General features: G+C 35.5%; 3 protein-coding genes across 3 annotated transcripts; all 3 read right to left on the bottom strand.

Annotated features, from left to right (window-relative positions):
• Nucleotides 2,872-5,034, bottom strand: LOC18610234 (cytochrome P450 78A5). The gene is made up of 2 exons (XM_007045771.2): nucleotides 3,942-5,034; nucleotides 2,872-3,842 (listed from the first exon to the last, which is right to left on the bottom strand). The coding sequence occupies exons 1-2, from the start codon at nucleotides 4,890-4,892 to the stop codon at nucleotides 3,237-3,239; spliced, it is 1,557 nt and encodes a 518-aa protein (XP_007045833.2). The 5' UTR covers nucleotides 4,893-5,034; the 3' UTR covers nucleotides 2,872-3,236.
• Nucleotides 8,095-10,760, bottom strand: LOC18610237 (ubiquinone biosynthesis protein COQ4 homolog, mitochondrial). Its single transcript, XM_007045774.2, has 3 exons — nucleotides 10,540-10,760; nucleotides 10,253-10,437; nucleotides 8,095-9,268 (listed from the first exon to the last, which is right to left on the bottom strand). The coding sequence occupies exons 2-3, from the start codon at nucleotides 10,433-10,435 to the stop codon at nucleotides 8,774-8,776; spliced, it is 678 nt and encodes a 225-aa protein (XP_007045836.1). The 5' UTR covers nucleotides 10,436-10,437; nucleotides 10,540-10,760; the 3' UTR covers nucleotides 8,095-8,773.
• On the bottom strand, nucleotides 12,867-16,015 carry LOC18610238 (protein SPIRAL1-like 1). The gene is made up of 3 exons (XM_007045776.2): nucleotides 15,622-16,015; nucleotides 14,041-14,338; nucleotides 12,867-13,215 (listed from the first exon to the last, which is right to left on the bottom strand). Exons 2-3 carry the CDS (start codon nucleotides 14,302-14,304, stop codon nucleotides 13,126-13,128), a joined length of 354 nt encoding a protein of 117 aa, XP_007045838.1. The 5' UTR covers nucleotides 14,305-14,338; nucleotides 15,622-16,015; the 3' UTR covers nucleotides 12,867-13,125.

The following is a 16,224-nucleotide window of genomic DNA, read 5'->3' on the forward strand; positions in this document are numbered from 1 at the left end:
ATACCATAAACATTGAGCCTCATTTTGAACTCAATTCCATTTTCAAACCAACCAGAATCAATACTTTGCAGTTCCAAAAGGCAACTTAGCCCCATTACTTGATACTGATATGCCCTAAGCTTAGGTTGTTAAAGCTCTCTCGATGATATGCTGCTGCAGCAGTGATTACCCAGCCGAATGCTTTCGGGTTTCATGGTGTTAAGCTAGGCTGGCTAGCTATGGCTAAATTCTAAAGCCCTAAGCAGGTAGCTAGCTAGTGATTATCATCTGCAGTAGCCCACAGTTTCTTAATGCTTTTTTTTCTGGTATGATTTAGAAAGAATGAAATGATCTAGCACAGCTGGGGTGTGAAACTTTCGGCACAAGGAGTTGCTTCGAGGGGTCCACTTTCAATACGGATGCCTAGATTTATCCATGCCAAAGCCCTTGTTCATGCCCCTCATGCTGCTGGTTCTGGTCCAAATTATTGCTATAGAGAGTAGAAACACAGGGTCTGATGATGATAATGATGCATTTTTTCTAGAACAAATGATTGATGGGGATGCATGTATCAACCAACATATGCCACGACATGCACACTTATGAAAGATTTTTTTTTTCCTTCTTTCCAAACAGCATCATTTCATGCGTTAATCATAATCTATGCATACTAATAGGCTGTACTGATAAACTGATGATAGTTGATGACAAATGATTGATGGGATGTTTGCATGCATGCATCAATCAATAGGAGCCAGCAAGAGGGTTTTTTTCTTCTTAAATGACAGATATGGAATGACTATATGTAAAGTAAGGTGGAAAGATACATAGGCCATCAGAATGGCATCATAGCTAGCTAGCAATCCACAAAACTGTGAAAAACAAAATTCCCAATGATAATTGGTTAATGTTTTCTGGAGAGCAAATGCAAAGAGGGGAATAAAATAGAGATGAGGAATCAATAAAAAATGATAAAAAGAGGGCAACTTGCATGGCTGCTTTGGCAATATAGAAAGTGTTGGTTTGGATATCCAAATCCCAATTGCATCTCCTTTACACACACGCAGACAGAAAAGAAAGGCAGGAAGCTTTTTTTACAAGGCATAAAAACCTGTGGAAGATATATTCCTTTTAAAGAATATAAACCCCCCTGTGAACCACTAATGGTCCCCATCTCACTGTTGATGTTAGGCCTTGGGGTTCTTATTCTTCAATCATATGAAAGAGTAGTACTCTAAAGTAAAGCTCCCATAAAAACAAAAACAAAAAACCCAAAAATATTTTCTCAAATTAATTATTAGCCGATACAATTTTAATTCTTAGCCCACTTGCAAAGGAATCCCATTTCTTTTGTTGGGTTATTTTTTTTTTCTTGTTTAATGCTTGTTAAAAGCAAGGTTGAGAGAGTCAAGGAATGGCCTGGAAATCTCCAAAATAGCAACTAAAAGATATCTTGAATGGTCAGTGTCTCATTCAAATGGATCTGCCTGTATATAACAATGGCTTTTGAGCATGTATGGGACAAAAGATGCACAAAAACAAGACAAAAATGGAATAAAGGTGGAGGGGGCACCATGGGATGGAAGAGATATGGGTGTTTTTTTTTTTTTATATTAATGATGATATATAGCCAATGAAGGAAGTGATTTGTTGTGTTGAACAAGGGTTTGATATATATGGTTAAGATCTGATGAGGGAATGCAATCTGTGGAAGCACATTCCATAAGTGGGAATATATAAGGTATCCGTATTTTTGTATAGTAAATCTTAAAGGGAACCCTAAAGGTATGATACATATGCTTTGTAGTAACAATTGTAATATGTAGACAGGAAGGGACAGGGATAGGGAGATCATATTAACACTTTGCTACCTTCATCTCTTCTTTTTCTTTGAGAAAAGGAATGCATCCATCCAAGATAGATATTTATTGGTCGGTTTGATCGAAACCGACTTATTTCGAAAGATATTTTGGTTTGAATGAACGATATTTTTGAAATATATTTTATAAATATAAAATATATTAAAAATAACAAATTTTCAATCGATTCAATTATAAATTTTGAATGCAAAAACCCGAGCGAAATAATCAAATAGATTATCCTTCCTAATTGATTAAATCAAATTAATACTCACCTATAAAATAGACTACTCTCTCGATCATGACCCTAGTTTGAAGCCATTAGCTTAAAGCCTTCAAACATAATAATTTGGTTATTACGAAGAAAAGGTCTTTGTTTGCCTAAGCATAGTCTTCTGTTATTATATCATGGTTGATTAATTAAATCCTTATTTTTAATCCTACTTATATTTTTTGTTTGTAGGAAGCAAAAACAGCAAGAAGAAATGACAAATTACAAAACTAAAACCTCGAGCATTTTCATTAATAAAGAATTAAATTAATTCTAACTCGTGATTCTTCAATAATCAAAGAGTTAAATTGGAGTCTCTCAACACTAATTATATTATGAGTTAATGTATCTTTTATACTCAGAGTCAGAACTCATTTATTTGTTTTAGCAACCATGTATAGTAAGCGCCAGAAATGGTCATGACCAAGGTGACAGATTACCACTGTCTGTTGCATGCTTCCAACAGTAATAATATACTTAATTTTGTTTGCATGGCTTGAAATGCAAGTTTTTCTCTTCTCTCCTTTTCCACAATTTGCTTGAAAGTTAAACCACTTCCTTATTGGCTCTGCCAAGATTCTCACAAAACTGGTTATACTGATTATCTTTTTGCTAGTTATGCAAGCAGAAGCAATGGGGGTATCATCATATCTTTTAAGTAATCTTTCTCGAAAATTAAAACTTCAATGAGCTGCTGCTGCTGCTTTTGACAGATTGAAGTGGGTATACATTCAATGGCTATCATCATATGGAACTTCTGGGAACATGAAATAGTAACATAGAAAGTACATGTACATAAGGCTGTGAACAAGGGCAACGATCGACAAGCTTTGTACAATGGCATAAGATGTTCATTACTGCATCCATTGTTTCTTTTCAGAACATATATATAATGCCATAAACACAAGCTAAGAGTCATGACAACATCTTACAAAGGATAACATGCTGGCTAAGACTACTGATGTTGCTGCAATCTTAAACCATGCACCCAAAATCCTACCACATCTTTTTTCAAAAGTTCAGTTCACCAGAAACTATCAGAGCCACAAAGAAAAACCCTATTCCTAACTGAAAACGAACATAGAATTTAAACCAAGCCAAAACCAACCAGCCACCTAGAAAGAGTTTCAAGCAACCCTAGGTATAGCCTTGCAAACCAGAGGGTTCTTCATCTCCATGGAGAGTTTCAAATGTTCAGTCAAGTCCACATCCCCATCCTGACAGGGAACCCATTTGAAAGCTTGAAGTAACTGAGCCAACCAGATATGAACAGTCACCAAACCCATGGCTTTCCCTGGGCAAACCCTCCTACCGGAACCAAAAGGAGCCAACCTAAGATCAGACCCCATGATGCTCACATCTGCTTCCAGGAAACGCTCTGGCTTGAACTTTTCTGGCTCTGCCCACACTTCTTCATTATGAGTTATTGCCCACATGTTCACCATTGCTGTTGTGCCTGCTGGAACAAAATTATCACCAACGTGAACATCATGGATGGCCAGGCGAGCCCATGAGAGAAGGGGCCCTGGTGGATGCATCCTAAGAGTTTCCTTCACAATGGCTTGAAGATAAGGCAGATTTGGAACGTCAGAATCTGACACCTGCTTTGTGTTGCCAACAACAGCATCAATCTCAGCTTGAACCTTTGATTGGATTTCTGGGTGCAAAACCATTCTAGCTAGAATCCATTCTATCAAGATTGCCACAGTATCAGTACCCCTGAATATCATCTCCTGCGAAACCATGCAATATAAGTGTTGAATAGGTAAAGCAACAAAATAAAGCACAAAAACTAAGCAGTTAAAAGTTAAGTATAGAATGAAGTAGCATACCCATAAAACAGCAATCATATCGGAGTCATTGAGTTTCTCATGCTTCTCCCAATCAAGTAACACATCAACAAAGTCACCAACTTCACTACCATCATCTTCCAAGTCCCCATTAACCCTTTTCAGCCTATGCTCTTCTATTATCTTCCCGACAAAGACGTTAACTTTTGCAACCAATTTCCTACATCTTGTCCTTACTCCTTGCAAGTCTAGCCAGCACAGAAAAGGAAAATGATCACTCCAGTTAAATATCCCCAACAACTCGTACCCCTCACTCACAAGATCCTCAAGCTCTAACCCTTCTCCAGTCATCTCAAAGTCATACTTTTTACCAAACACAGTCGCCATCACATTGTTCAAAGACGAAAAATGAAGCACCTTTTTGACCAAAACCTCACCTTTTGCTTCCATTAAACACCGGACCTCTTCCACCAGCTTGACACCAATTTCTTGTCTAAATCCTGCAAAGCCAGCAATCCTCTTGGGACTAAATAAATGGGTGGCTGAGATTCTTCTCAAATTCCTCCAATACTCTCCATATGGAGCAAAACCCATTGCCCTGTGAAACAAAAGCTCAAAGGCCGACTCCTTCACTGGCCTATCAGCAAAAGCTGAGTTGTTAAGAATCTCCCTTGCAGTTTCAGCGTCACTGGAAATGATAAATCGAGTGAATCCGACAGAGAAAGCCATCAATTTCACTGCCTTAATGGTTTTAGCAAGTTTAGCAAGAACTCGATGAGGGGTGGAGCCAGTAAACACAGTGAGTAACCCGAGGAGCGGGAACCCGAGTGGACCAGGGATTGCAAAACTCGCCTTGGACCTGAAACGAGCCCATGCAAGCCCCCCTGGAGAAAGCCACAAGGCAATGATTCCAACCAAAAGAACCGCCCAAAGAAACGCTTCAAAGCTCAACGAAGGTGAGTGAAACAACAGAAAACCATATTCCAGGGTCATGTTTGACACTTGCTCTAAGACGGGTATTCAACAAAAACTGATCTTTGGCAAATGGAGAAGCAGATTTTGACTTACAGGGAAGCAACTAGGAAGGAGAAGAAATGGAGAGTTACTTGGTAAGCGCAAGAGACAGGGAGGAGAGGGACAAGTGATTAAATAGAGGAGTGGGATAGGCAGTTAAGAAGTGAAACTTGATTGACCATGGTAGTAAAAAATAAACTAACCCTGATTAAAAAAGATAATGAAGATTTCTGCAGTACTCTCTTATAATGACAGTAGTAGAAAAATATATTTTGACTTTAAGAGGTTTGCTGTGGGATGTGAAAACTGAAAACAACAATTTCAGCATTTTATTTCTAAAAGGAGGAATCCATTTCGTATCGCAGCAGTATTTTACCCCATTCTGATTATGATTCCAGCCCACGCTCTCCTCTCTTTCTCCCTCCTTTATACAAAAATGCTTTTGGGAGCGAAATCTGAAGCGACGTGTATGTACGTAATGTTGACAGTAGTGTCATGGGCATACTCGATAAGATGAATCTTAGCCGTGTGATTTTGTCCAAAGATGATGATGGGGATGTACTGGAACATGTGTTGTTAGGACTGTAGCAGGGTGGGGAGGAGACTAGGGCATTGGGGCTAAGAGAGTCTTCACGTGGGTGTTTAGTGGTATCAATAGATTGATTTACTGATTCCATTTTCCTGATTACTGGTGAAAGTCTTGTGGTCCTTTTTTTTTTTTCTTTATGCTGATCACTCTGTTTTCTGGCCACGAAAATTGATTTCTGATGACCAACAACAGTTCCAATGGATGGGATGGGTTCATTAATTATCATTAAGCAACTGATCATGAAAGTCTGAAGAAATTAAAATCACTAGACTATGGCCGTGCGTTGCACGTGATCTCTTTTTATTTATTTTTATTTTATTATACACTTCACATGATTAAACGAGAAAATCATTTTAAGTCTTCCTTATATATATATGTTATAGATTTTGGGAATCCTTGCATCATTTCTTACCATTATCCGATATCTGATTGAGTGCTTACAGTCTTCTGAAGTCTCAAATACCCACAATTCTTTAGATATTTCAACATGTGAAACTCTTTATGGAAGGCTGTGACAGACAGAGTTGTTGCAAACAAGTGAGATAGGCTTTTCATTGGCTAGATAGATAAACTAGGAAACCCACTCCCCCATTTGGTCTTTTACCATTTACTTCCATCAAGAAAACCACCATTAGATTGTGATTGGGAAGTTATCTAGGTAGATTTATGATGATCATTAACTACTCAGAATTTGAATGTAGAATGTAAATAAGTAATGACCATGCGGGCAACCAACCCAAGAGACGTTTGCAGTCCCCATTCTTCTTCCATATGATCCACATAACATAGTTGGAATGTGTAGTTCCCCATGCCATGGCAATAAATGAATACAGCTCATGAAACATAGAAATTATACTTGAATAAATTATGCATTTTTTCCTATGCATTTACAGTGTACAGAGCTCCTTCAATGAGCACTTTGGGTTGCCCTGTTGGAACAAAGAAGAAATATGAAAAGTTGTTATTCTCGAAAGCATATTTGTTATTCTTATGCCTTGGACGTGTCTCTGTACTGAAATTTCACTACTTGGATGGTACACAACAAACTAGTTTCTGAAGGTGGATGACTTGGTTCAGTCCAAGATCTGGTTTCACTCAGAGCGAGGATAATGTTATCTGTGGAGCCTCGAATAACTTGTTAAGATGAACCATCTCATTCAACAAAGCCTGGCTGGTAGAGGTGGAATCCTCCTCTTCCACAATATACCTAAACTAAAACTGAACTCTTTGATGGGTTAGCAAGTCAAATTCTGATAGAGTCAGTGTTGGTTTATATATTGTCAACTGCATGAGAGAAAAAAAAAGGGTTGGATGCCTTACGAAAATGTAGCTTCAGAAGTTAAACCATATTGTCACCGGATATGGAGTCAACAATCCTGAGACCAGGAATAAATTTTCTCAACCAGTAGTCCATTTTCCATGGAATTATGGCGGACGGTGTTAGTGTTCACAGAATTCTGACTAGAATCTTATTAGCAAATGATTACCATGACATCAAACTGTAAACAATGACCTCGGGTGCTTGCCATTTGAAAGATTTATCAACAAAATAGTACAATAATCACGTGAATAACAGTAAGGACAAGGGTCCAGAAATGATAAAAAATCTTTTACCTGAAACGGTTCACATCGAAGAGTACATGAATGAGCTGTGTTAACAAGGGTACCTCCTCCATCTGCATGCAAAAAGGATAGTGGTGGTGCAGGTGGAGCAATGGGGAGTAGCTACTAGGGCAGTAGCAACAGGCACCAGCATGCAGTTTCATCAGGAACGGTGGCATCTCTCGTACAGCTACTGCGCCAGGCGCCGCCCTACGTTTCTTTGTCAGTTGTACAGCGGATTAATTGTTTTGTTCATTGCTTTACTCTACTCCTGCCTCCCAACCTTTCCTTTCTCCCCGTTCCTATCTCTGTTCTGCTGGGTCCCGCCCCCCTTCTCTGCTATCGCCTATAACACGTAAGACATTGATCCCTCTCTCACTTTTTGCTGCAAAACCCTTCCTCAGTCTCCAGCTGTAGAGTTTCAGGCCATCCACGTTGACTTTTATCTTCCCAAAAAAGAGGATTGATATCGCTTCTGATCTGATCTGAACAACATTTCTTCTTTTTTGGTTTTGGATTCTCGTCTGTGCTCGCATGCAGCCAATCTGTCCTTGATTCGGCCTTTTGGAAGCGCTGGCCAATCAGCATCGATTGAAGAGGAAAGGGGGGAAACAGATAGGACTCAGGTCACAAAACAACCGATCATAACATATGTACAGGGCATCAACCATATTTCCAAGAACCAATGAAAGAGGGTACTGTTTTTTACTAACCTGTTTCCAACTAGGTTAATGTGGCTTGGATGTTGGAACTTGGTACTGCATCTGGCCAGTTGGTGGGTTCCTGGAACGATTTCTTTGGTGTCCTTCACCTGCTTGATTCTGTTGAAATCTTTTTCTATATCCCCCAAAAGTAAATTTTGGACTAATTAGTAAATAATAGTTACTACAATAACATTGCTATTTTTCATTTTAATTTTTTAATCAAAGACAAAGTGTCTAAAATAGTGTTCATGAAGTAAGAAGGGTTACCAAAAGGTTAATAGAGTACCTTGCAAAATGTTAGTGTTTAAGGCCCTTTCATTTGGAAAAAGCCCAAGAAGGGGAGGAGGTTGTCCCAAGCGCTTTCCCTCATTCTTGGGGCCAACAAACCATTAGAGAATTGTACCTCTTATGTCTTGAAGCCGGTATAGATTGTAACCTAGTTCTTAGTCCTTGCAAGACAAAATTAACTGAAAAAGATGCAGAATCCTGTTCAAAGATAGTTTGATTGTCAAAAAAATTCTGAAGAATTAAGCTCAACTCCTGAGTTCGTGTCATGTCAAACGCTTTAAAAGAAGTAGACAGATATTAGTCGAGTTAACCCTTGAAGAGAGGATAGCTCCGTGTGCATATGCATAAAAACACTGTAGCATCAAAACTATTACAACAAAGCCGTTTTTACTGAGTGTGGTCAATCAACAGTTGAAAGCAAAATAGTTTACCAGTTACATTTGAATCAATGGATATGACACCCACAAAATTCATTTTCTCCTTTGCTAGCCACCAATCCCAAAATTTCTTGCCAATCACATATGGAAAATTGTAATACTAGACAATTTTTTTTTATGCCATTCAATGAGATCTTAGACAAATTGCAGTCTGTGCATCTAATCCAGAAAGGAACCAGGAGTGAGGGGCTAGAGCTTAAGTATACCCAAACCAGCACTATATGGATTTTGGCTGATACTTTATTTAGGGGCAGTAGGAGCTGGTATTATCCCCCATTTCCTTCGAACATCCTCCAAATCTTCATGAAAGTGCTGCTCATAATATACACACATGAGATCTGTGCATTGCATACCAGCCTTGACAGCCCATGGGAAGTAATGCTGGAAGAACAATGTTCTTTGTTTTTCATTAAATCTTGCTGTTCCACCTACTACTGAAAGGAGGCACATTGGGAGATACATTTGCTCAAATTCAATAACCTTCAATGCAGATTCACCAATCAAGTTAGTAGGAAGGCCAAAAAGGGTATGCCAGAAGTCATGCACCTCACGAGCCCGCATAGCCACATATGCCAGTTCATCCGTGTCCATAAACCGAACTGGTGGCCTATCATCCGGGGAAAAGTTCCTGGATCCCATAAACCTTGCATAGGCAGCACCAAAAGTGTTTTCTGGTAGGTCCCATGCCTGACCCACTTTTGCAGATATAACACGCGGTCGCTCATGGAGCACTGCCTGTTAAAGAAAACACCTTGGTTATGGATGTGAAGGTCAAAACGTGTTAATAATCAGCTATGGATATTAGTCAAATGTGGAAAGAACATCATGGATGACCTATGAAAAGAAGATGCTTGAACTATCAAGCTGCTTATTGACCTAAAAGAATGCAATGGATTAATAACACAGGCAGACTCCAAATTCCAAATAATGATATGTAATACCTAGGCCCCGAATTTCCGAATTGGACATTGCATTGAATATGTTGCAAAACACAGCAATGCACAAGTAAGGCACATCTACTAGGAGGTTCTCTTTTACAACGAACCAGCAGAGGTAAAAGGAATAACCATGTGTATTAACATCAATTCAGTAGTATACATAAAAACGAAAACATGCTTCAGCTCCTTTTTCATGATGTTATTGCAGTCTTTGATTGCCAAAAATGTCGCTAAACTGAATACTACTAATTTATTAAGCCAGTAAGGTTGACTCTACTTGCAGTCCATTTCTCAAAAACCAACCAAGAGAGAAAAAGCATGCATTGAGCATTTTCACTGCATTCTTATAACAAGGACACTTACAAAGCTAAAATCATCTTGCTAAAACAATAAAAACAGGCATCATATACCCCAATAGTGGGGTTTATTTGTGTCTTTTTGTCGAATCTTTTTCAAGGCATGAAAGATAAATTTTTTGATAATCCAATGCAAAAGATCACATAAAAAGTTCTACATTGATGGCATCTTATACAACTTCCATAATCCTAAACGAACTGTTTTTTCTTTCACCCATTTGAGTTTCTAATTCAACATTACGAATTCTCAAGTCAAATCCCCCTGCTCAATCAGAACAAAAAAAAAAAAAACTATTTCTAACATGAATATCACTCGAGCAAGTATTTTTATAACCATTAAACCTGTTTTTTTTTTTCGATCACTTGATTCATTATCATAGATTTTAAAGCATCAATTACATAGGAGTAAAGTAAAAGAGACTGACTCTGCCTTCTGGGCTCCTTTTCATTCTCTCAAGAACTCTTTCGAAAGCAGGCTTTCCAGTTGTCTCTCCAAGAGCTGCTATTAAATCTGCCCTTCGTGGATTGAACAACGCACCCACCGCTGAACCTACCGCGACAGCCGCCTGCTGCCATGGGCTCAGCTTAATTCGAGCCCTTTCTATCATTTCTAATTAAAAATTAAGGCATAAAATGAACAGAGTTAAGTGTTTTGATAAATGTATGGACAATTTTAATCTAAAAAACTTAATCAAAGAAGTGTGTGCGTTACCGGAGTTTGAATCCTCTGCGTTGAGCTTAGGGTTTCGAAATTGGGACAGGAGCGAAAAAGAATTAGAAAAGGGAGAATGGAAAAAGAGGCGGTTAAGGTGGCCAGATAGGCTGCAACAACGCCAGGAGAAGGCTGGAAGACTTATTTAAAGGTTTTTCTTGGGTAAAATATGGGAAAAGCCCTGTATTATTTGAAAATTTATAATTAAGTCCCTGTGCTATGAATTTGAATAGATTAACTCCCTTGGACAAAATTAAATCACATTGGCCATGAGCCCGTGGCGTCACTAACTCTTAAGTTACGTTGGTTTACGGAACAGATAGAAATAAAATAGAATAATTATTATGTAAAAATAAAATAAAATAAAAATAAAATAAAATAATTATTATTTAATTTGATATAATGAAGAGAATATGATAGAAATAATTATTATTATTTATTGTAGTATTTGATTGATAACAATAATTTTAGAATAAAAAAATAAAAAATAAAAAGATAAAAACACCTTTTATTATTTATATGATTATTTATTTTTAATAAAATTTTTAAATATTAATAATCTAGAATTTAATTAAAATATTAATAATTAATAATTTAAATATTAATATTTTATTTAATTTAAATATTATGATGATTAATTTTTATTTTATTTTATTTTTTAAAATATTAATAATTGATAATTTATTTAAAATATTAATAATTGATAATTTAAATATTAATATTTTATTTTTAATTTAATTATTTATATTTTACAATATTAGTATTTTATTTAATTTAATATTATTATGATCCATTATTTTATTTTTTATTTTTAAAAATTAATAATTGATTATTTATTTAAAATATTAATAATAGATAATTTAAATATTAATATTTTATTTATAATTAGTCATTAATATTTTTATTTAATTTAAATATTAATATTTTATTTATAATTAGTCATTAATATTTTATTTAATTTAAATATTATTATGATTAGTTTTTTATTTTATTTTATTTTATTTTTTAAATATTAATAATTGATAATTTATTTAAAATATTAATAATTGATTATTTAATTATTAATATTTTTATATAATTTAAATGATATTATGCTAATTTATTTTTAATTTATTTTGTTTTTAAATAGAAATAATTTATAATTTAAATATTTATATTTTATTTACAATTTAATATCAATATTTTATTAAAAGTTGGAATCAAGAGAGAGGATGAGAGAGAAAAAAAATAATATTTTACACAAAAAATTTGTAATTTTTTAAACTTGTAAGGAGTATTTTTGTCTTTATATTTTTTAATTTTATTTCTCAACCATGGAATAGCTAATACCATGGGAAGGGTAGTATTAACTATTCCTTAGTTTTTGAGGATTTTGAAAAATAATCATTTCTATGAAATGACTATTCCTTGGACTATTTCTCAACTAAATAAAAGAATTAAAATTCTTTGAGAATAAAAGGGAATGTCTTAGCTATTCCTCCAACCAAGCATGCTATTAATGAAAAAAGGGGTTTCAATGCATATACGGTGAAATGATGTGGCATTAAACGCTCACACGACAAATTTTTTAGGAAAAAGCACAAAAAAGCAACCAATAATAAAATAATGAAAAGAAAAGAATTAGAAATTAAAAAATTATAACAAATCAAATGATAAAAAAATTCCCTCACATCGTTATTATTACGTTAACTTTTACATGAATATATAATTTTATAATAAAAATATAATATATCTCTTGCATTATCTAAATATTTATTAAGTTTTCATTTAGACGGAGAAAAATTCCCCAATCCATTATGAATTTTTACTTAATATTCGAATTGATTTAGGTTTTTTTTTATAAAAAATGAGTATTTATTGTAAGATTCAAATTGATATATGTTGATTTAGGTTTTTTTATCCAAGAGCGAGGATTTTAAATTTTTTCTTTTTTTTTTGTCTAAATAATGAAAGGTTTCAATGCTAAGAAACAAATATTCATTTGATTTTTTTTTAAAATATTTATTTATTTTTATTTCATTATTATTTTGCAAATGACTCATTTTTTTTCTGATTTTTCTAAACCTACCACGTCACGTGATCATTGTCGCCGCATCATCTCACCACATGCCGAATGAATTACATGCTGTCACTGGGTTAACGGACGTTAGAGGCAGGTAGCCTATGTAATCTGATTCCGTCCACAGAGGAACTTAAATCCTTCAAAAATCACAGTACAGGGGCTTAACTCACTCCAATAAAAGGATAAGAACGAGATGCATTATATACCGCAAGAAGAACTCTGCCAAAATTGTAGACTTGATAAAATAGGGGAAAAAAAAAGCAAGAAAAGGGTAAGAATAGCAGAACTATGCTTATGAATAATAACATTGTTTTTTCACAGTCACTGAGCTCTGCAGTAGATGTTTATGCATCTAACCTGGAGAACTCTTTGATTGAATAAAACCAAACAACAACCACGAGACCTGTATATTACACCACGAGACATCAAGTTTTTCATTGCTTTTACAAAAACATCATTAAACAGCATCATCCAGAATCTACGGCTTCCCCAAAAATCAACAATCAATACTCCCAGGTACAATCTCATTTACCGCTCCCAGGTGCCCCGCCAAATAGGTAGCCCAGAGAAGATCCACCTCCAGGGGCAGCATGAACCTTGGTAGAAGGTCGGTCCTGCATCCAGGAAAAAAATGGGAGCAATTACACAAAAAGTTATTATAGGAGCTCAAGAAGAAATAACTCCCCTAAACTTAATTTTCAAAATACCCTTGATATGCTGTCGTGGGTGAATACAGACACTGCTACCATAAAAAAAGGTAGTAAATGCTTGGTTTAAACAGCAATAACCAATTATAAATGACACCACAGAAAGTGTTTATCTTATAAAAGATTTTACAAGCATAATATAGTAGTGTTTTGAAGAAGCTTCCAGCATGCAGTGGCATGACATCCTCCCTGTATGTATGTTCAATCATCTGTTTTCCAAGCTGAATCCCTTAGAAAACAGCTAACATTCCAAACTTACTATGTCATTTGCTACTAGAGTCAATGAAGGAGAGATGGACACTTCGGATTAAAGCTTATACATTTCATCTATCTTCTAAGAGTAATTAATGAAAAATGTCAAAAAAAAAAAAAGGACTCACAGCTTCCAGTCAACTTCCCAGAATTTTGATACACATTAATAAAAGATGCACCCAAGTATGACATTGCCTCTCTAATAGTTTCTCCTCAATATAATTCAAGTTTCTAAGAAGTACAAGTCATACTTGCAACGCATTTATCAAAAGAACACCTTTAGCTCCTTCTGAACTATCCACCTATTCTGCAACAATGCCTTTATCATGTTTCCCGTTGTTCATCGAAAGATTGGTGGAAAAAAAATGTCAGGAACTTCAGTAAAGTACAACTACTTAATACACCAAACAGGCAAGTCATTCAAAAATCATACAAATTGGAAAAGAAATCATAAAGCTATCAGAAATGGTGGGGTTATACCGTAATGAAATTTCCAGTGTTCTGACCATCAGCACGAAGATAATTGTTTGTGGAAGTACTGTTAATACCAGCAGGGGTTTGCTTAGTAATATCTACTGGTTCAGGGGCAGGAGCAGGAGCAGGAGCAGGAGCAGATTTGGAGACAGCTGGTGCTTCAGTTGGGGCAGCTTGCGGCTTGTTTGTGCCTGGTTTTGGAGCTTCTCCACTTCCAAACAGGTAGCCCAATGAGCTCTGCCCACCACCACTGCTAACTCCACGACCCATCTTTACACTTACTAGGAAATGAAGTTAAGAAAACCTATCACAGATGCAGCGAAGAAACAAATAGCACAAAGTGAGAATTTATAATCCAATTATGAGCAAGTAGGAAGAAATGGGGGCAGGGAGAGATGGAATGAATATAAATCAATTGACATTATACTAATAAAGGACTTTTAGAACAACATTTTTCAGTACAAGTAGAAGACAGGAAGTAAAATAAGCACATAGAGAGAACTTCCATCATTCTGCTACAATTTCATTAGAGCTTGTCTTAATATCTCTATTCTGAGAACTGTTGTGCATTATTTATTAATTTATTTATTGACTTTTGTAGAGTAGTTGTAGGGAGGGGTGAAAGGTGGGGATGGGGGAACAAATGCTACCTTGCTTGGACAAGTCACCTCTCCTAGAAACACCATGGCTCTTACCATCGGAAGAAACTACCGCACAAACATAGTGAGGTCCTATGAACATTTGTTCCATTATAACACACTGGTTTTACTCCTCCTTTTTAAGCCTTCTCCTTTTCCTTTCATAGTTTTATTTTGAATATAGCCTAAATTACATCATAGAAATGGTAAAAGTATTCCAATGAGACCCAGTACTGTACAAAAGTTAGAAACCTAAATATCAATTGTTTTTTTTTTTCTTCTTTTTTGAGGCAAGCTGGTAGAAGCAAAAGAAAGTGTTACCTTTCCGCACAGGTGTTCCAAAATGAGCGATGAAACTAAAGAACTAACATATACTTACTCAATTAAATCAAAATGAAACCCAAAATCTTTCTCTCTTTCTTTTTTTTTTTTTTGAAAGGTCCTTCATAACTCACCACACTCCCGATTTTTGTTCCAAAATTTATTCACTAACCAAACTATCGAATACCAGCAATGCAGATTTATCTACTTCAATCATAAACCAAAATTACTCTTTACAAATGAGGAACTCAGAATTTCACTGAATTTCCCATATAATAAGCATAAAATCGAACAAAATAAAAAAAGGAAAGAGAAGGGGAAAACCTTATCATTACAAAAAAAATCAAACAATATGATTACAACATCGACACAGTCAACAAATTAGAGCAAGAAGAAAGTCTCTTTCAAAAACCTTTGACTTTCTACTTTGCATCCAAAAAATTAAATACATTAAACAACTCAATTGAGGCATAAAAACGAGTAGCCAAAGGAAAAAAACATCAAATCAGGTACAGTAAAAAATGGTAATTAAGAAAGAAGAAATTGACGGCTGAACTCAGTGAATGAAACACTAAACCTTTAAAAGACGACAACGACGAAGAGGAGGAGATCTAGGGTTAGGGTTTACCTGATAATTTTGAGATCAGATCTGGAGAAGAGAGAAAGTGGAGAGCAGTGAGAGAGTAACAGCAGCTGCCTACTGGAAGAGAAAGTGAAATGCGAGCGTTTCTTTTTTTTTTTTTTAATAGCAAGGATTGAAAACGACTTTTCCTTGTAATAAAAATGAAATGTGATAAATTCACTACAATTTTCTTTTTGCTAATTCCAAGCTTCCTACTTTGCCTTAAATTGGAGAGTGCGAAGTGAAATTTTGAGGAATTAGCAACACAAATGTAGTGGCGGAAGTGGAGTGGAATTCTTAGCTTAGCTTATAAGCGATGGATCAGGTGTGGGGAGATTATCTGGCATGACATGTGCAACCGGCAATCTGCGAAACCGCAATGATGCCAAACGCTGTCGTTTTGTCTGCTTCTTATATTACTTTTTGTCCCTTTTTGGTCTCAACTTGTGTGTGGTGGAATCATATTCTTTTCAAATCTTTTTTGGGCATTTTTGGAACAATAAGGTGATTTTAACATACTCTCCCTTTTCTGAAAAAATTATATTATTTTTTTGGACATAATATTGATACAAATTTTAAATAAATTTTTATTTTTTATTATATTTAATC

Source organism: Theobroma cacao, chromosome 2, assembly GCF_000208745.1.
Source record: "Theobroma cacao cultivar B97-61/B2 chromosome 2, Criollo_cocoa_genome_V2, whole genome shotgun sequence".
NCBI classification, from domain to species: Eukaryota; Viridiplantae; Streptophyta; class Magnoliopsida; order Malvales; family Malvaceae; genus Theobroma; species Theobroma cacao.